The sequence below is a fragment of the Narcine bancroftii genome, chromosome 3, assembly GCF_036971445.1.
Source record: "Narcine bancroftii isolate sNarBan1 chromosome 3, sNarBan1.hap1, whole genome shotgun sequence".
Taxonomy (NCBI): Eukaryota; Metazoa; Chordata; class Chondrichthyes; order Torpediniformes; family Narcinidae; genus Narcine; species Narcine bancroftii.
The window spans coordinates 205,409,761-205,431,617 of record NC_091471.1 but is presented as its reverse complement, the minus strand read 5'-3'; the positions used below and the strand labels follow the sequence as shown (position 1 = coordinate 205,431,617).

Genomic DNA, 21,857 nt, shown 5'->3' with positions numbered 1-21,857 from the left:
TAACTTATGTTGTTCCTTTATTTAAGGAAGTCTCTAAGAATTATGTGGACTATTTTTGGTCAGTAAGCTCAACTTCAGTAGTGTGTAAGCCATTGGAAGATATTCCAAGAGACTGGGTATAAATATACTGGGCTAGACAGAGGCTGATCAACATGGCTTTGTACATGGTAGATCATTTAACAATCTTATGGAGTTTTTCCAAGGTTACCAGGAAAATTGAAGAAGGAAAGGCAGTGGATGTTGCCTTCATAGTGAGGCTTTTGACAAGGTCCAGTAAGGGAGGTTGGTCAAGGTTCAGTCATTTGGTATCCAGGATCAAGTAAATTGGATTAGACATGGAGGTAGAGGACTGCCGCTTTGACTGGAGGCTTATGTCTAGTGATACACCTCTGGGATTGATGCTGGATCTGCTGTCAATTATATCAGCCATCTGGATAATAATGTGGTAAATTTGATTTGCAAATTTGCAGATGAGGGTACAGAGGACTCCCAAAGCTTGCAGCGGGATCTAGACCAGCAGGAAAAATGGGCTGCAAAATGGCAGATTGAATTTAATGCAGATAATTGTGAGGTGTTGCACTTAGGGACGACAAACCAAGGTAGGAGATACATGGTAAACAGTAAGGAACTGCAGAGTTACGCAGAACAGAAGGATCTGGGATTAAGATACATAATTCCTTGAAAGTGGTGACACAGGTAGATTAGGTCCTAAAGAAAGCTTTTGGCACATTGGGCTTCATAAAACAAAGTAGTAAGGACAGGATTTGGATGTTATGTTAAAGTTGAATAAAACATTAGTGAGATCACATCTGAAATATTTTTTGCAGGTTTGGTCACATACATACAGGAAAAATATCAATAAGATTGAAAGAATGCAGGGAAAATTTACAAGGATACTTTTGGGACTTGAAGAGCTGAGTTATAGAGGAAAGGCTGGATAGGTTATGACTTTATTCCCTGGAATGTCTGAGAATGAGAGTAGATTTGATAGAGGTATACAAATAGATAGAGCTAATGAAAACAGGCTTTTTCCACTGAGGTTTGATTAGACAAGAACCAGAGGGAAAGGATTAAGGATAAAAATTGAAATACTTCAGAGGATCATAAGGGAGAGACAGAGAGTGGTGAGAGGGTGGATGCAGGTTCAATTCGACCTTAAAAGAAGATTGGATAGGTACAGGGAGGACTATGGTCTTGATGCAAGACATTGGGACAAGGTGGAATAAAAAAATTGGCATGGATAGATGGGCCAAAGAGCCTCTTTCAGTGCTATAGCATTCTATGGTTCTGATGAAAGGTTTTCATCTTAAAAAGGTTACTCTATTTCTCTCATTGCTCTAATGAGTATTTCCTGCATTTTGTTTTTTAAATTCCAGAACTTGTGACATTTACTGAAGATTACATTGTTCAAATCCGTTTGTAATATTTCCACCTGTAATAATGGCAGAACTACATTCAAGCATGAGCCCTTAGGTGGCAGATAATATTCATGTCACAGAATTTCTATTTCAATCAGTAAAATTGATCATTGTATCAACTTTCATTTGACAAAATTAAAATGCAACTTACTGAGGTGTGCTATCTGTGGTATTGACATTGCCTGCATGAACATGATTCCTGGCTTGCTCTGGAGGGCTGTTGGAGTTGGAGGACGTTGTGGTTATTGAGGAATGGGAAGAAATAGATTCCATGCTACCACTTGGAGTGTCATCTGCTGCACTGATGGGATTTTCACCTAAGGAAAACAGATTTATGAAAACAGTGATGAGCCTCACAAAAAATTGGAAGAATCATAAAGCCCTTTGATCCTGTTCTGGCATTTAACAAGACCAGCGTTGTTCCTGAATCTCAGCACAATTTTCCTGAACTATCCCCTTTTCCATTAACTTCCTTAAAATCCTGAAATCTATCAGTCTCTGCTTTGAATTAACACAAAGGCTGAGCGTCCAGTCCTTTAGGGAAGAGAATTCAAAGGATTCACTATCATCTAACTGAAGACATATCTCCTCATCTCGGACCTACATGTTCTATCTTGCATTCTGAGACTCTAACCTGTTTTCAATTCCTCACCCAGGGAAAATGTCCACTTGGATTCTGGAGCCCTTTAAGAATTGTGAATTTTCAATGTTCTCCTATTAATATACTCAATGTCATACTGGCCCTAGTCTATCCACTCAGTCCTTACTTTATGCTGATTTCCCATAAAAGAAGGGATTGGGTATCTGTCCTCATTGACAAATGTAGCTTTATTTAATACAAAAAGGAAAGGTTGAAATTCTGAGCATAATATTCTAAGTGCAGTCTTGCCATCGTGCTTAAAAATTGCATCAGGGTATTTTTACTCCTACAGTCAAAATTTTTTATTATAAAGGCCAGCTTAATATTTGACTTCCTAACTGAACTTCAACTTGATCAACCTCTCACCTTAAAAAAAAAGATTTTTTTTCCTCTTTGGCAAAGTTTATAACTTCACATCTTTCCACATTATATTCAAGCTGCAATGCTCTTATTCTTAATTCAGCTTGAACGTACACCTTTGAAGGTCCTTTGCATTATCCCCTCATTACTTCCCATCCCACCTTGTTTTGTCTGGTCACCAAACTTGGAAATGATACATGTGATACCCTCAGACAAGCCATGGTTAAAGACCATGAAGAACTGGACAGTCACAGCCAAAATGAGAAAGGTCTATTTTTTCCCCATGTTTTGCTTTCTGCTCAAAAACCAATTCTCTGTGCATGTCAATATAATAGCCCCAGTCCATGTGCTCTAACTTTGTCTTTATCTAAACAGAGACATGACACTGCAGATGTTGAAATCTTGAGAAAAAAACTGGACAAACTCATGGGTTAGGCAATGCCCATGGCGGGAAGTGGACAGATGACATTTCAGGTTAAAACCCTCTCTCTCTCCTTTTTATCCACTGAGGCCTTTTCACCCACCCTCTGTTCTATCCTGTTCTCTAGTTACCCAGTTCCTTTCCCCATCTCAACCTGCAATGGAATTTCAAGTTCTTTATTTACATAGCACATTTTTTTCAACTTACATTGACTAAAGTGCTGTACAAATAAAGGCAATCGATCAAAACTAATACAACTATTTACAGAACAATGAATTAAGATTTCATTTTACAAAAGAATTTGGTCAGGACAAGCAGGTTACTTTCAGTACAACAGGAAATTATAAAAAGCAAGAAACAACAAAAAAAAATTAGGCTGCCCCGAGAGCTTCATTTAATTCCATGCACCAAAGTAAATGAATTGATTACAAAGCTTTATCCAAAACTTTGTCCTTAAGTGGGCATTTAGAATTACTCTTCTGGGATTTCATTTCAAATTAAGGAATGCAATTTAACATCCATGAATTCCATGGCTATCCATAACTCCAGATGCATCTAAATGTTCTTCCCCTCTTCCTGTCATATTTCTCCCATGAACTCCCAAAAACCAAACGTTTCTGGCTCAGTGACCACTGAACACACTATAGAATCTAATTTGATTGATTAAATTGAGGCTCATTAAGTTTCACAGAGTTCGGAGGTCACGTGATGGTGAGTGTCTAGGAGGTTGCAGATCCTAAGAGCTCCCAGACCTAGACCAAAAACTGCATTAAAAATCCAAAACCCAAAGAGAAAAAATCCTGTCTGAACACAAGCTGAGGATGAGGAAGCTTTAATCAACAAAAAAAGGAAAAATACAGCGAGGAAATGGGTGACCCGACAAGGATCCGAGGCAAGTGGAGGTGCCTTGTGTTGGGAGTAATGGCGGTGCTGACCCAAGAGCCATCGAGGTGGACAGAACCCCCCAGACCTCAGCTCCGAGGGGAGTCCCACAAACAGGCTGTGCCCGGAGCGGAGGAACAGTTCCGAGTGGCAGAAAAGGAGGAAAGAGCCTTGCAGCAGGTGAATAGGAGCGAGGGAGGTCAGCTGCCTCTCCCTCGCAGCTCGCAAGTTCACACGCCATGCAGTGGTGTCCCCGATAGCCGGGGTCCGCTAGCAGCACGTCGAGTCAGGGAGCAGCAGGCTCTAGTGGAGCCAGCATGAGCTCGAGACTAACGAGCTCTGACAAGGATGCGGAGGAAGTTGAACAGGACAACAATCACGGCAATCGTGAGGGCTGTCGAGTCAGAGACGAGGGTCAGCGGGGTGATAGTAATGGCAGCAGTCGAGTGTGCGAGGGACCTAGCCACGAGGCCAGGAGAAGTTGGAAGGCCGGGCTGCTACAGAAAGGGAGGAGGAGGGCCTAGAGGCCTCCTTAAGAGACATTTTACAGATTCTCGCCCAAATGCAAGGCAGGTTGGAGATGGTAGTAGATAGAAGGGCCAGAGACTTGTCAGAAAAATTAGACAGGATGGAGTGGATCCTAGTGAATATAACAGGCAGGGTGACAGAGGTAGAGGAGAGATTGGGGGCAGGGGAGGATCGAATTGCCACCATGTAACAAGAAATTAAAGGTCTCCTTAAAGAAAGAGATGAGGTATGGGGGAAGTTGGATTTCCTGGAGAACTTCACAAAATACTGCAACATTAAAATAGTTGGACTGAAAGAAGACTCCGGTGGGGGAGGGGAGGGGGGGAAATCTTCGAGTTCCTAACTAAATGGATCCTCGAAGTACTTGGAAAGGAGGTACTGGGAACCCCCATTAAAATAGAAGGAGCCTTTAGACCCCAATACCTAAGCCAGGACTGGGACAAAGGCCTCGGTCAATCCTTAAAAAATATTTTCAAGATCGTGAAAAAAATTAGGGGTGGCAGCAAAAGGGACAATTCTGAGGGGAGCTCCCTTGGAGTACAGGGGGTAGAAAATGTTCTTTTTTCCAGATATTAATGCAGTTCTGTTCAAGAAGCAGAAAGATTTTGAACCAGTCAAGTGATCGGCAAACAAAAGAGCTATGATTGTGTTCTGCGCCATCCCACTACCTTGAAAATTATGTTGCTGGGTGGGGGGGGGGGAGGAAATTTTTTACAGAAAAAGAGAAAGCGTGTCAATTTATAAATACTCTGCCGGCAGTAAACGGAGGACCAAGTGGAAAATAAAAAGAGCAATAAGATTTATAATTATTAAAACTGGTTGATTGGGAGGACTTGGATTTCTGTGTTATATAAAGAATTGGCTTTTGGCTGTTTTCTGATTTTAAAAAAATTATGATAAAAGATGTTTTATGTAAGGGTCTGGGGGGTTCTGGGACTGGATGGGTGGAGTGTGCTGAGGGTGAGAATGGAGAGTCATGGTGACTGCATGGTAAGAGTTAATGGCAGTGAGAGGAGGAGAGTGACCGCCAGAGATGTGAGCGGGGGGCAGCTGAGACTTATGTATGGTGTGTGTGTGTGGGGGGTATGCGTTCCCTTTTATTATTTGGAGGGGTATGGTTGTGAGTGAGTATGTATGTTATGGTGTTGTGGGAGAATGGATGTGTTGTGTTTTTTTTAAACCCCGGGCCTGTCACGGCTTGGATGGAGTGGAGCAACAGGCAGATGGTAAGAGATTGGGTCTGCGGGGGGTGGGGAGATGGAGATGTAGGGAAAACATTTAGGGAGGATGCCCTGGTGTAATGGCTAAAAGTGTAAAGTATGCTACTTTCAATGTTAACGGCTTAAATGGACGGGTGAAATTAAAAAAGGGTCTTGGCACACATTAAAGAGATGGGGATAGATTAGGCCTTCCTCCAAGAGATGCATTTAACAGAGCAGCAACATCAGAAGCTAAAAAGGGGATGGGTGAGTCAAGTCATATCCTCCTCGTTTGGCACAAAGGCAAGGGGGGGAGGGGTAGCAATTCTAGTAGGGACGAGTATTCTAGTGCAAGTGCAGGTGATTACAGGCAAAATGGAAAATTCATTATGGTGCTCTGTCAGATATATTCAGAACCCTGGACCCTAGTGAATGTGTACACCCCCAATTATGATGAAAAATTTATACAGGATATTTCCCCATGATTGGCATACGCAATTTAAAATATCCTAATGGGGGGTGACTTTAATCTATGTCTGGATCTGGTGCTGGATAAATCCACAAAATGATTAACTAGGACTAGAGTGGCCACCATTGACTGCATGAGAGAGTTGAATTTGATAGATGTGTGGCGGAAAAAGCATCCAAGAGAGAGAAGGGATTGGCTGTTTACCTGGATGCAGAGAAGGCTTTTGATAGACTGAAGTGGGAATTTTTATTTAAAGTGCCGGAGAAGGTGGGGGTAGGGCCAACTTCTAAAAATTGGATTAGGACGCTATACCATGCGCCCAAGGCAAAGGTTACGACCAATGGATAAATCTCTTTAGCTTTCCCACTTTCCAGATCTAGTAGACAAGGGTGCCTGCTATCACCGGCTCTCTTTGTGCTAGCGATGGAACCACTGGCTGAGGCCATTCGCCAGGATCAGACATTAAAGGCTCCAGGAGGAGCACAAAGTCAAATTATTTGCTATATGCGATAATCCTTTTAGCCAATATCCAACTCCCTTTTGAACATAGCCAATAAACTGCCCTCAACTGTCCATGGTAAGGAATCCCACAACTTTGTAAGTAAAAGGTTTCTCCTCTTCTCAGCCTGATACAGCTTACCTCTTTATCCTTAGACTGTGAAAAGTTTTTTTCTGAGCATTGCAGGCTAAGGGTAGATCTGATAGAAGATTATAACATAATGAGGGACCTTGATAGGGTAATCTTTTTGCCAGGGTAAAAAATATCATGTTCCAGAGCATATGTATTTAATGTGAGTGGGTATGGGGCTAGGGTTTAGCAGAAACGTGTGGGGAAATCGACATGCAATCAATTAGTAGACTTCATCCAATGAATCCAGAGAGAACAATTACTTTACCATTCATTCCCTGGAGAACATTAGAAATGAGATTCTAAAAAGGAACACTTTGTTCCTGACTAGGATGTTCCCATTAAGTGGTTTAGAATACATTTTGAACAGCTCTAAAAAAACACTCCAGTTTTAGGAACACACAAAGTCAACCTCACAAGTACAATTATTATTGCCTTGGACAAAAGTTTGGAATTTGACAAATAAATATGATTTATTTTAATTGTTGAGTTTAGACCAGTGTGTGTACCTCATGACCGAACAATAACAAAAATTGCTGTTTTGCCATTTTTTGTTTAATGGCTGTTTTGCATCTTTAATAGGTTTTAATGGATCATAAATCAAGGTCTCATTTACAATAACCTTTAGGTTAATTCAGTAATCTTCAGGTTAAGGCTTCAATCCCAAAACTTCCCAACTATTGGTCTTCTTGTTGCCAAGGGCTACAACTTTATTGAGGACAAAGAAACTGTAAAACTGCAGGGTGATGCATGAAACATTAACATAACACCACCTTGCTGATAAAACAAAGAAAAATATTCTCACAAACAGGCCAACTCATAAATAATTTTAGCTCATTGCTGTCCATGTAGAATTTGTGGGCAAAATGCCTGCTATGCCTTCTTAGTTGCAATCCAGAAACAAGGCTGAGATAGTATTAAAATAGAATAGTATCCACAGGCATTGACAAATAATCCAGAAAACACAAGTTCCAATTTCACTCTCAGATTGATTAAAAATCTGGAACCACAAAGCTCGGCCCTGTAAAGGCAACCATGACTTTTATTAAAATCCAACTCATCAATATTGTACTTAATTGAAATAAATTCTTATTGGGACTGACCTATCGATTCCACCCGCAGTGATGGTAACTTTTAATTACCCTCTGAAATAATTCATTATCCTATTTTATTGGCTGCAAGGTATAGCATAGGAACTGTAGTGGTTGAAGATGAACCACTGCTATCTCTGAGAAGAACTAAAGATGGACCAAAAAAAATGCCTACTAGAATTCTAAATTACCAAGAATATCTTACAAAATCAATGGCTATTAAGTAAATCTTTATTTTTTTTAAATTGAGACATTGACTGTCTATTGCATGGCCCGCTAAGTACCTCCAGCACTCTTGTGTATTGTCAAAGGTTGAAAGATCCTTATGAATTGATTCCTACCTTTTTCCAAGTTCGCAGAAAAATGATATACAGCTATGGGCCTTGAATGACGTGGGCCATGTGTTTGCCTTCTGCTCAGTCTATTTGAGGAAGGCGTTGAAGAAGAGTCTGCCTGTCCCACACTGTCATCTGGAATTGTCCCAAATATCTGAAATTAACAAGATGCAGATTTTGCTTTAAAGCCCTCTTCAAAATCAGCATCAAACCATTATCAGGATAATAAAACTAAAATTACCCACAAAAATAATGTATAAATGAATAATAACATTGATGTTTCTGAGTAAATCAAGACTGAAATTCTGGAGCTACAAAAATAATGTATCCACGTGTCAGAATAAGGAAGAGTAATGTGTGGTATAATCTGAAACAGATCTTGCACATTTAAGCTTCTGCACCTAGCACTGTTGGCTCACTGTGTTATTTTGCATATTAAATCTTGAAAGATTTAAACTGAACATTGATAAATCCAAAAAATTATTGTTTTTAAATAGACTTCCTTCTGAATGATATTCTAACTTGAACTATAAATCTGAATACAGTCAGTTTTAATACTTAATATCATTAGGACTTCCTAATCCTATTTTAATACAAGTTGATAATTCAAGTCAACTATGATTCAACATACTTAAATATTCACACAAATAAAAAAAATACTAAATAAACTCCTCTGGTCATGCTTCTTGTGACCTCAATCCTCCGTACAAAACAATGCCATGTAAATGCATAACAGATATAAACCAAATGAGGGGCTATAATCATAAAGTTATTAAGCTTATTATTTTGCATTAACTGAAAGTACATGTTTGGATTTCTGAAATTGTTATTAATTTAAACCCTGAGGAGTCAGAGTAGGGAAAAAAATGCAATTTACTAAGCATAACAGACTAAGATTTTACATGACTGCATTTAAACTCAAAGACAATTCACTGTGAATTACTAAGATAAGCTGCTGGTATTCAATCACATATGCTATGGGGATCAACGTGCTCTGATGATGGATCTACTTAGAATGCTTACATCAACATGCATTGAAAGAAATCAAAAGGATGATTAACTATAATTCATTTACTAACGTTTCAGTTTTGACTCACGTGGAAATAAAGCAGTCCTGTCATTGTTATAATAAGCAGTTCATTCTATAAAGTTAAAAATTCAGTCAACTTCCCAATATTTAATTTTACTTAAGGGAGACACCTACTGGTATAAAGATGAAACTACATAAAGCTGAATGAAAGCATTTATGCCCAAAAGACATTAAAAACATCAACCATTATTTTTCTGCCACTGATGCCGTTTGATCTGCTCCAAATTCCGGCATCTGCAGACTCCCGTATGTCTCTATTATTAATTTGTGACCCACCAAATTTACTGTATGAGCATACTTCACTACCAAAAGTTTAGTGCTTTTGTTTTTACTTTTCTTGATCATTTACGCACGTTACTAAAACGCAGTGCAGATTTTGTTTCCCCCCCCACAGCTGCACTTGCACTTGTGTGCATCACACAGATATCATAAAGGAGGTGGATGGACTTAGCAGGTGAAGCAGCATCCTTAGAGGGAAATGGGCAGTCAATATTTCAGGTGAGGGCCTCCTTTTAAGATTGAGGTGGGAAATAGAGATAGCAAACTTAAAAAGGGGGCAGGGAGGAGGGCAAACCAGGGAGGGGTGAAGAAGTAAAAGGATACAGGACAAAGATGGATTGGGGAGTAGAATGCCTGGGGTGGGGTGAGGGGGAGGGTTATATGAAAAGTAAGTACTGGAATGGGCCGACAAGCCAGGAACAGGAAAAGGATATGTGGTCGAGCGGAAACAGGCCATGTTGGTCTTTCGAGTCCGCACCGGTTCACTGATTTTGTGCGCCCTCTTCAGGCATTGGTCCCGGTAGATCTTCATTCAATAACGATGAGCGAATTCAATACAGGTGGAATCAGTTGTAGAAATGTTTGTGTGCATAATAAAATTCTATGGTTATATGGTTATGCAACCAGACTGAGCAAAACATAATATGTTAAGCATTGCTCTTGTGAGTGGAGGATTAAAAATGAGATCCAATTGAGAACCATGATTTACATAAAACCGTAAATGTTATCATGTTATCATAGCATGTTGCTCACAAGCCTATGAGCAAGAAAAATGATGCTTGGTTTCAAAATTAGGTAATTACTCTAATTAGAGCAACACAGGCATTTGGGTTCATATTTTAAATGATAAATTCTACAAATTTAATGTAATGCTATTTCTTCCTCAATGAGCATTTACTATTTTAAAAACTTTTCTCGATTAGAGGAATAAATGGAATAACTAACTGCTTTGAACAACATTACTATTTCCCAAAAATTAAGGCTTGATAATGCCGTGTTATATTTTTCCATAACTGTGTTGGAGTTTACTGCGTAAATGCTAGAACAGAGTTTATTGATCTGGAAGAAATATGATTTTTTCCTAAACTAATAAAAATAGAGGGTATTGCAATAAGGAAATTGTTACAGAAGGTTATTAGGTCAGCACAATGCTGTGGGTTGAAGGGCCTGTATTGTGCTTTAGATTTCTTTGCTCTTGGTCCAAAAGCACTGCTCTGAATGTATTTAGCTGTTATATTCAAGCCTTATTCTTGTATAAAAATTAAATTAAAAATAAAGCAAAGGCAGGTAACCTCATATACAAAAGAACTTTGCATCCTACACTTTTGTCTCACCCTCTAAACAAAACGAGAGTAGACATAAGGAGGTAAACAAGGAGTCTGCAGATGCTGGGAATCAAGCACATTACTCAAAAGTTCTGGAGGAATTCAACAGGTCATTGCAGCATCCAGGGAAAGCAATCGGCAGTCAACATTCTCCCAGTGGCCAGCATTTCAATTCCACACCCAATTCTCACCGCCTCATGCACTGATGGGCAGAAAATTTGACTCCTCACTGACCAGCGATCGGTGACATTCATGTTCAACAATATAAAACGGGGTAAAATAAAAAATTATAAAATCGCTCGGTGGAGAATCGAACTCTCCACCTACAACTATGAAGATACACACAAATTGAAGGAACAACACATTATGTTTCTTCTTGGCAGTCTGCAACCAGATGTCATCAATATCAACTTCTCCAATTTCTAGGACATTACATTTTGATGTTGTATGTGAACCTTAATCTATTTATAATCAAATTCTTAAAAGAGAAAACGAGCACCAAAGAAGTGTTTCTGACAAACTTTTAATCACCAAATCAATATGAATCTAGAACCAATTCATGTCTCATGGAATATTTTAAAGCCAAGGGAGCTATTCGTAAGTGAAGTCTTAAGCAAGGCTGAAAATCACTTGTGAAATTGCGAGGTTTGATTAAATCACTGACGAGGGGAATGACAACATGTTAATTTCATGTTGTCAACAATGAAATTGCACTTGCACATTCAATTTGAACAAAGATCAACAAATTATAACACACAGACTTTACAACTGTGACACTACTAAAGAGGATATTGGAACAGTGCCACAGTACTCAACGATGCTGTTTCACAGTCCTAGGCATCCAGTTCGATCCTGACCTCGGATGCTATCTACATGGAATTTGCACATTCTCCGAGATCACATGGATTTTCACATGGTGCTCTAGTTTCCCTCCAAATCCAAAAACATGCTGTTGGGTGGATTAATTGTTTACTATAAATTACCTTAACTCGGTGGCAGGGGAACCAGCAGGGAGTTGATGAATATGTAAGAGAAAAGAATAACAGAGAAATGAAGGAGTGGAACTGAAGGGAGAGCTCTGAGGGGGTCAAATGGCTTCCTTCACGACAGGAGATCCTGTGAGAAATGAGAGCTCACCTTTTTGTAGTTTTCAATTAGAATTTCCATAACGATGTTCTGAAACTTGAGATCCATGATGGCGGCAACACTTTCTTGTCGAGCTCTCATCAAAGTCGGGCCAAAAACAACTCCAAGGTTTGCAATGGTCATCAGGTTCTGTTTTGCATTATTAGATACACTACAGAAAAGGAAACAACCACCAACCCAATTTTTCCATCTGATGTAAATTAAGACACAAATTACTGATCATTTTGCCCATTTTCAATTGTTCTGCTTTAACAGCATTAACCAAGTAACAGCACCAAATGATACAATTTTGTGAAGCAAAATTTGCAGGGAATTCCTAAAACAGATAATGAACCACAGACCTCACATTCTCTTCTTTTGCACTAATTAATTTATTTTTAAATGTAATTTATAGCAATACCCTGTATTTGACTTGTAACGCTGTCGCAGAACAATGGATTTCTGATTCATCACTCATCTCACCCTGGGAGTGAGGGCAGTGGAAGAAGAGAACACAGGAATATTAGTTAAATGGTGGCAGTGGGGGAGGGGGGAGAAGAAGGTTCACAAAAGCACAAGGAGTGGAGGAACACGAAGACAACGGAAGGGAGGACAAGAGCACAAGGAGAGGAAGAAGAGAGCACAAGAGTGAGAGTAATAAAGAAAATATGGAGGGGAACAACTGATCATACAAGAGCAAGGGGAAGGGAGAAAGGGAGCACGTGAAAGGACGGGAGAGGAGATGGAAGACTGAGAATTTTAAATATTATTCAGAGGTTACTGAGGCAATCATCCCTTTGGATCATTGGAGATTTTATTTTGGTAAAGACTGCTGTTCTATTTTTGCTCAACAAATTTAAATACACAATTAACATGCATTTCATAAATCATGAAATTCATTAAACAAATAATTCTACAGGCCTATTTGCAAAATTCAGCTGTTTACAAAGAAATTAACTGAACACATCCATTAGAGAATTATGTAGTTTTCTTTCCCAATTATCTTTGATAATCAGCTTTTTGTTTTTAAACTATTCCCTGTTCATGTTATTTTTCTTTAATATTTTATTTAATTTTTTTTTGTTCCATACATGTAGTTAATAAATGACTGATATATAACAATATATTTTTTAAAGTTGCAATCACTACATGATAGTTACAGTCTCTTCCTCTATACCCTCCTCTAACCCCCCCCCACCCCCAAATAAATTAATATACAAGAAAAATATAATATATTAATATAAAGAAAAAGAAAAAAACTTCAAGGATTGCTTGGAGAATTATCCAACATACAGGATTACAACAGAATTTCTATATAATTAATTTGGAGAAGATTGACACAGGTCTTAAGGAACAGGAATAACACTGCTATCGATTTATCCCTAAAATTTGCATATATGAGTGCTAAATTTACAAAGATAATTTATCAAATTACATGTAAAATTCTCCAAGGGAATACAACTTTGAATTTCTGCATTCCATCTTCCCATACCCAAATGTGAATCTGATTTCCAAGTGACTACAATACAATTCCTTGCCACCTCTAATGTAATTTTAACAAATTCCATTTGGTATGTTCATAACTTTAACTTGGGTTTTGTTCCTTTCATGTATTCCAATAAAAATAAATCTTGATTTTGTGGAAACACAACACCTGTAACCTGTTCTAAAATCATCCCCAAATCCACCCAAAAGTCTTACCTTGGGACATGACCAAGTTGAATGTAAGTAAGTTCCCATTTTCTCACCACACCTAAAACATTAATCTGAAAGAACTGATATCATTCTATTCGATTTTTTTTTGTGCTGCAAGGTATAATTGATGTAAAAAATTATATTGAACTAGTCTATATCATACATTAATAGTATTGGTCATACAATCTCGACAGAGATCTAGCCATCTTTGCTCATCAATTATATTATTCAAATCTAACACCCACCTCCATCTAGATTTATGAACTCAGTGCTTAGGAGTTCCTCATTGTAATAAAATATACATTGCAGAAGTAAATTTCTTAATATTTCCCCTCCTAATGAGAGTTTCCACCTCACTAGCTGGACTTAACTTTTCACTTAAATATCTCTCAATTGAAAATAACAAAAAAAGTGTTACTAATTATTCCATATTTATTCCTTAATTTTTCAAATGATATCAATTGGCCCCATTCATAACAGTCTTCAATATTTAAAAAATTGGTTATCCTTTAAAAAAGGTATAAGGTAATTTTGAATCAGATGCTTCTTAGATGATATACCTCCTCTTGTTCCAATTTTGTCATTTATCTTATTTCAAACATTAATCATGTGGTGTTTTCTTTAACACCAGCTATTAATTTTGAATCCCATATATCTCTGAATTCCTCTCCTAATCTCTCACCTATTTTATCCAATTCTATTTTAACCCATTCTGGCTTTTCTTACCCATCAAAAAAATTAAAAAATCTTGTTTGGGTTGCTTGATAGTAATTATTAAAATTAGGAAGCTGCAGGCCTCCCAACTCATATTTCCACATTAACCTTTCTATAGAGACTCTTGACATCTTACCTTTTTAAAGGAATTTCCTCACATTTATTTAATTCCTGAAAAAAAACTTTTGAAGCAGTAATATAGGTAAAGTTTGAAAAAGATATTGTATTCTTGGGAATATATTAATCTTAATACAGTTAACCTTTCCTAGTAATGTTATAGGTGAAATCATCCATTTTTAAAAAATCTTCTTCAAACTTTTTAAATACTGGTATATAATTCAATTTATAGAAGTTATTTAAATTATTGTCTATATGAATCCCTGGACATTTAATCCAATTTTTTTTTGCCATTTGTATTGGGTGTTTCTTTGACATTGGCATAAGGGGCATTATTTCAGTTTTGTCCCATCTTATATTATAACTGAAATCCTTCCATATTCTTCCAATTTAAAATGTAATTTTTGCAAGGGTCTCAGGTTCTGTCAAACATATTAAAACATTGCCTGCAAATAAACTAATTTTGTGCTCTTCTAACCAACGCCAAGTCCCTTAATTTCCAAATCACTCCCAATTGCATCTGCAATGGCTCCACTGCTGATATAAACAGAGCTGGAGATGGGGGATATCCTTGTTTACTAGATCTTGTCAGTTGGAATGGAGCATATATCTGTCCAATAGTCACTACTTTTGTATTAGGATCATTATATAATGCCTTAATCCAGTTTATAAAGTTTGTCCAAATCCAAATTTATCCAACAACTTAAACAAAAAGTCCCACTCAAATCTATCAAATGTTTTTTCTGCATTTAAAGCCACTGCAACACTTGTGTCTTCTTTTTTTGAGCTAAATATATAATATTAAATAGTCTAATCACATTGTCAGCTGATTGTCTCTTTTATACAAATCCTATCTGATCGATATTTATTAGTTTAAGTAATAATTTAGTCATCTTATAACCTGCATTTAATAATGAAATAGGTCTATAGAATTAAGGTTTTAAAGGACCTCTATCTTTTTTTGGTATTCCAGTAATTATTCTTATTGAAAATTATTCTGGGAGAGTGCAATCTATATATGCCTGATCTAACATTTCCATAAAAATAGGAATAAATCTTTATAAAATTTATGCAGAAACCCATCTTCTTCCAGAGATTCATTACTTTGTAATTATCTCATTACTTCCCTCACCTCTACCTGTTTGAGGTGGGCACTGAATTCTGTCTATATTTCCATACTCAATATTTGTAAACTTATCTGAGATAAATACCCATCTCTTTTACTATCATCCTTTAAAGAATATGAAGTGGCAGGGCACTCTCTCATGGCGAACCGGCCCAACGTGTAATGCCATGTAACGGGGTAGCCATGGGAAGATGGTGCCATCAGGGTTTATCCCTGCCTCAAGTTTCCTGCCCAGTGCACTCCTGGGGCAGCAACTGTGATGTCACCACGCACGTGGTGACTGAGCTAATGCTGCCCTTAAAGGGGCGTGCGCTGAATTTGAATAAAACAGTCTAATGACATTCAATGTGGTGGCTGTGTCCAGCTCCACATTGGTGACTCCGACAAGCCCAAACACCTCTCTGGTCTCAAGAACATAGATCCAGCTAAGATCAATGCCGATGCCATCAAACTGACCCCCTTCTGGTCCCATTGCCCGCGTATGTGGTTTGGGCAGGTGGAGGCACAGTTTCAACTGAGGAACATTTCAGCAGATGCCACAATGTTCTACCACGTTGTGAGCGTGCTGGACGAAGAAACGGCAGCCAGGGTGGACAATCTAATACACAATCCACCAGCCGAGGGTATATATCCTGCCCGCAAGATCCCACTTCTAGGCACTTTTGGGCTCTTCCCTCAGCAGTGTGCCTCAAGACTCCTGCACTTGGACGGGCTGGGGGACCGCACACCATCGGCCCTAATGGACGAGATTCTGGCGCTGGCGGAGGATCACAAGCCTTATTTCCTATTCTATCAGATCTTCCTCGAGCAGATGCCCGAGAACATCCAACTACTCCTGAAGGATGAGGACTTCATGGAGCCACGTCAAGTCACAGCCCGACCGGACACCCTCTGGCTCACCAAAAGGGAGAATGAAGCAGCCCTCAGTCAGGTTACATGACCAGGAGCCAGTCGGCCGCAACATTTCCCCAGGCACAAGCTGGAGGAGCACCATCCCACCTGGTGCTTTTTTCATCAGTGCTGAGGAGCGGCTCATAAGTGCCGACAACCGTGTAACTACCAGGGAAATGACCCGGTCAGCTGCCATTGATGGCTGTGACGGCTGACCACGTGAACAGCCTCCTTCGCGTTACTGACAAGTCCACCGGCCGGCGTTTCCTGGTGGACACAGGAGCAGAGCTGAGCGTCCTGTCCCCCACCGCCCTCGAGACACCCCCCCCCCGATCTCATGCTCCCACCCTGCGGGCAGCCAACTGTTCCGCCATCAAGACCTTCGGTATCCGCAGGGTGCAGATCCAAATCGGGAAAGAGAAATTCCGCTGGAAGTTCGTGTTAGCCTCAGTGGGTACTGAGTTGTTGGGGGCTGACTTCCTGAGGGCTCATGGCCTGTTGGTCGACATGAAGGGCAAGAGTCTGGTCAATGCTCACACTTTCAATTTGGTGTACCTGGACGCCACGGATGCCTACAAGCCCGAGATCGCCGCCATCACCACTTCAAGCATACTCCACGAGTTCCCCGCCATCCTACAAAAACAATTCAGCACCACCTTACCCCAGCACGGGGTATACCACCATAACTCCACCCAGGGCCCCCCACTGCACACCAAGCCCAGACGACTTTTGCCCGAAAAGCTGCAGCTGGAAAAGGAGGAGTTTTCCCAACTGCAGGAATTGGGAATTGTCCATTTCCTGGGCATCCCCCCTCCACATGGTCCCCAAACCCTCCAGGGGCTGGAGACCCTGTGGGCATTACCAGCGTTTGAACGATGCAACCACACCGGACAGGTATCCGGTTCCCCACATTCAAGACTTCTTGGCCAGTCTCCACGGCACGCAAGTCTTCTCCAAAATCGATCTGGTGCAGGGCTATCATCAGATTCTGGTCCACCCCGAGGACATCAGCAAGATGGCGATCATCACCAACTTTGGCCTCTTTGAATTCCTGCGTATGCACTTCAGGCTCAAGAACGTGGCCCAGACTTTTCAGCGCCTCATGGATGCAGTGGGTAGGGACTTCGACTTTGTGTTTATTTATCTGGACGATATCCTTATCGCCAGCCGCAAACACGCAGAGCACAAGGCCCACCTCTGTACCCTGTTTAACCGACTGGCGGTGTTCGGCTTTACGGTCAACGTGGCCAAGTGCCAGTTCGGCAAGCAGACGCTGCAATTCCTAGGGCACAACATCTCGGCAGCAGATTCTGCCCTGGCGCCAGAGAAGGTCGCAGCCGTCCAGTGGTTCCCCAAGCCAACCACCCTCAAAGGCCTGCAGAAGTTTGTGGGGATGGTGAATTTTTATCATCGGTTCATCCCTGGTGCCGCCCGCACCATACGACCGCTGATCGCATTGATCGCCATAAGGAGAAAGTCCTGGGCTGGTCAGAGGAGGCAGAGACCGCTTTTGCTGCAACAAAGGAGGCCTTCGCCAACGCAACTCTATTAGTGTACCCACGCCCGGAGGCACATACGGCGTTCGCGGTGGACGCCTCAGTCATGGTGGTATGGAGCGTACTCAAGCAGTGGCTCAATGGACAGTGGCGCCTGCTGGCCTTCAAGAGCAAACAGCTGTGCCCACCAGAGCTCAAGTACAGTGCTTTCGACCGGGAGTTCCTGGCGCTGTACCTGGCCATCCAGCACTTTCGATACTTTCTAGAGGGCAGGCCCTTCACAGTGTTCACGGACCACAAGCCCCTCACACAGGCACTCGCGATGGCCAAAGATCCGAGGTCGGCTCGTCAGCAACGCCACCTCTCCTATGTTTCGGAGTTCACCGCCGACATCTGGCAGAGGGCAGGTAAAGACAACATCGTGGCGGATGCGCTCTCTCGTCCGGCGATCAATGCCCTCATCCCCGGCCTTGACGACACACAATTGGCACAGGCCCAGAAGCAGGAGACGAGACGCAGGCTCTCTGGACCACCATCTCTGGCCTCGATCTCCAGGATATTCAGTTTCCCAACAGGATGGACACGCTGCTCTGCAACGTCTCCACCAGCTCGCTGCACCCAGTAGTCTGACCGCACTGTTGGTTGATGGTTTTCAACTTAGTCCATGAACTAGCCCACCCCTCAGTGAAGACTTCAGTACAAATGGTGGCAGAGTGGTTTGTGTGGCACGGGCTCAAAAAGGAGGTGGCTGAGATGGCAAGGAACTGTACCAGGTGCCAGGCCTCCAAGGTCCACCGACATATGCAGGCCCCAATCCAGCAATTCGACCCGACGGTGTGGAGATTTCAGCACATCCACGTTGATGGCGTAGGCCCCCTGCCGGTGTCCAGAGAAGCGCGTTACCTTCTCACAATAGTCGACCGAACCACGAGATGGCCGGAGGCCATTCGCATCAAAGAAGCTTCCACAGAGACGTGTGCCAAGAACCTAGTCAGTCATTGGATCGCCAGGTTCAGGGTTCCGGCGCAAGCCACCAGTGACAGAGGCGCCAAGTTCACCTCCGCGTTCTGGGCTCAGCTGGTGAATCTCCCAGGGGTTAAACTCCACCACACCACAACCTACCACCTGCAAGAAAATGGTTTGGTGGAGAGATTTCATCATCATCTGAAATCCACCCTCATGGCTCGCCTCACCAGCCCAGGCTGGGTAGATGAACTGCCCTGGGTCCTCCTCAGCATCAGAACAGGACCCAAGGAGGACCTACAGGGGTCTTCTGTGGAACTGGTATACGGCGCGCCACTCTCACTGCCCAGTGAGTTCTTTGGCCCAGAGCTAAATGCCACGCCCAAGCATGCGAACCTGTTGGTGGATCTCCGTAAGAAGCTGTCCTCGCTATCCCCCCGCCTCCCTCGCATCCTGGTGCCCACCCGACACATCATCCCAAAGAGCTGACTCGGCAGAATTCGTGTTTGTTCAGCGCTGCCCACATACGGCACCTTTGCAACGCGCGTATGAAGGTCTGTACAAAGTCCTCCAGCGGTCCAGCAGGACTTTCACTTTGGACATAGGAGGGAAAAAATGAACTTTTCACCATGGACTGTTTGAAGGCGGTGCACTTGGACCTATCACAGCCGATGCAAACGGCCATGCCCAAACTCTGGGGCCGCCCACCTAAGCAGCAGGACGTGTAGCTGGTTCTGGAGGGGGTGACAGCACACTATCTCATGGCGAACCGGCTGTGCATGTAATGCCACATGGTAGGGCAGCCATGGGAAGATTGTGCCATCACGGTTTCTCCCTGCCTCAAGTCTCCTGCCCAGCGTGCACCTGGGGCAGTGATTATGATGTCACCATGCATGAGATGACTGAGATCACATTGCCCTTAATGGATTTCGCGCTGAATTTGAATAAAACAGTCGTTAACGACATTCAACGTGGTGGCTGTGTCTTTCTTGGCTGTGGCCAGCTCCACACTGACCTATATAATTTAGAATAACACTCTTAAAAGATTCTTTTTTTTAAATTTTTCACACTATGAACCATATTGACCAAAATACACATAAACATTTTCCTTTTCTTGATGTTTAGAATAACATTATAGTCATTCTTAATTACATTAATCATTCTCGAAACCTGCTCCACTTTTAATTGCCATTCAAGTACTCTGTGATCGTTTGCCTAATTCATAATATCTCTTGTGATTCCTTTCTCTATTCTTTTTAATGTATTTATACTAAAGACTGTTATTAATTAGTTGTCTACATTTATCTACAAAACTTCTCTTTTGAAGATCCTTTTCCAAACCATTATTTCTTTTTCTAAATGATCTCTTTCATATACTCCTTTTTGATTTTAGAATTAAAACATAATTTGCCTTCTCAGATAGGCTTTCAAAGTATCCCATATTACAAACTTATCATTCACAGAGATCAAGTTTGTTTCACAAAATGTCTGAATTTGTTTTCTAATAAAAATAAATCATAAAAATCCATTCTTTTTAGAAATAATGGATTCAGTCTCCATCTACAAACTGATTTCTCTTTATCAGGGATTGCAATTGTCATAAATCAAACAATCAGACAAAATTCTCATTTATATTTTGCTTCAAGAATCCTACCGTGCATCTGTGCTGAAATTAGAAGTAAATCAAATCTAGAATAAGAATCATGCCTACTCTAATAAAAAGAGTAATCCTTTTCTCTAGGATGAATTCTCTTCCATGCATCTATTTAATTCAAATCTCTCATTAATACCAATGTAACGTTTGCTGCTTTAGCTCTCGTCCCTCCTCTAATAGATCTATCTAAAAATGGATCCAAACAAAAATTAAAATATCCTCCTATTAAAATATTTTCATGTGCATCTGCTAGATTAAGAAATGTTTTTTGAATAAATTTCTCATCTTCAACATTAGGGGCATACAAATTCAAAAGAGTCCATAATTCCAAACATATTTGACAGTGTACCATCATATCTCTCTCTGCAGGGTCAGTCACACATTTTGACTTTTAATTGGAAGATTCTTTTTTATCAAAATCACCACACCTCTTGCCTTAGAATTGAATGAAGAAGCCACTACATTCCCAATCCAATCTCTTTTTAATTTCAAATGTTCCTTTTCAATTAAATGGGTTCTTGCAGAAAAGCCAAGTCAACTCCCAGTTTCTTAATATATGTTAATACTCTCTCTTCACCGGCCTGTTTAACCCATTAACACTAAAATTTACAAATTTTACTGTACTATTCATCTTAATAAACCATATTCAGTCCCTTTAGTATTAATTCCTGCACCTTCACCTGCGAATCTCCTCCCCTTAACTCCATTACTCAATGTCCAATGTGTCGATTCGCACTTCCTCCAGCAATCCAAATAAAGAAGACAGGTATACAATTAAATGATATATATTCCAACATTTATAACTCTAACACACACACGCACACATTATATGCGTCGTGGCGTACCAGCCCCGCTTGTACCGCTGCGCCGGCGGGGCAGCCGCGAGAAGATGGCACCGTCGGGGAACCTCCATGCCATGTGGGTTTGAACAAAGCATGCGCCTCGGGCGAGCATGGTGATGTCACCGATGACGCGGGACGGAGCTTACACCGCCCTTAAAGTGGCGCACATGAAGTTTCAAATAAACAGTTCGTTGAAACCCCCGTGGTGGTAGTGAGTTTCAATTCGTGTAGCAGCCGCTATATATATATATCTATATAAATAAATATCTCTATCTCTATATATCTATCTCTATCTCTAGAGATAGATATATATATATAACTATATCTATCTCTAGAGATATAGATATATATATCTATATATAAATAGATATATATCTATATATATCTATATATATATAGATATATATATATAAATAAACTATATCTCTAGATATATATATTTATATATAGATATATATATATATATATATATAGAGAGAGAGAGAGAGATATATAGAGATATAGATATAGAAAGACAAAGTAAGAACCCCTCCGCCACCCAACAAGTATTGTTTAAGTAATACACAATA

At 40.7% G+C, this 21,857-nt stretch overlaps 1 protein-coding gene and 1 long non-coding RNA gene across 9 annotated transcripts in view; one reads left to right on the top strand and one right to left on the bottom strand.

Moving 5' to 3' along the window:
* Window positions 1-21,857, bottom strand: part of arhgap10 (Rho GTPase activating protein 10) — a 231,875-nt gene that overhangs the window by 16,706 nt on the left and 193,312 nt on the right. For all 3 annotated transcript variants that reach the window (XM_069926401.1, XM_069926402.1, XM_069926403.1), the window contains 3 exons: window positions 11,803-11,962; window positions 7,978-8,125; window positions 1,570-1,735 (listed from right to left, as the gene is read on the bottom strand). In XM_069926401.1, coding sequence (XP_069782502.1) covers window positions 1,570-1,735; window positions 7,978-8,125; window positions 11,803-11,962 — 474 coding nt within the window. The remainder of the gene's footprint in view (window positions 1-1,569; window positions 1,736-7,977; window positions 8,126-11,802; window positions 11,963-21,857) is intronic.
* The window catches only part of LOC138758054 (uncharacterized), a 96,965-nt gene that overhangs the window by 26,791 nt on the left and 48,317 nt on the right, over window positions 1-21,857 (top strand). The gene's annotated exons all lie outside the window — the stretch shown is intronic.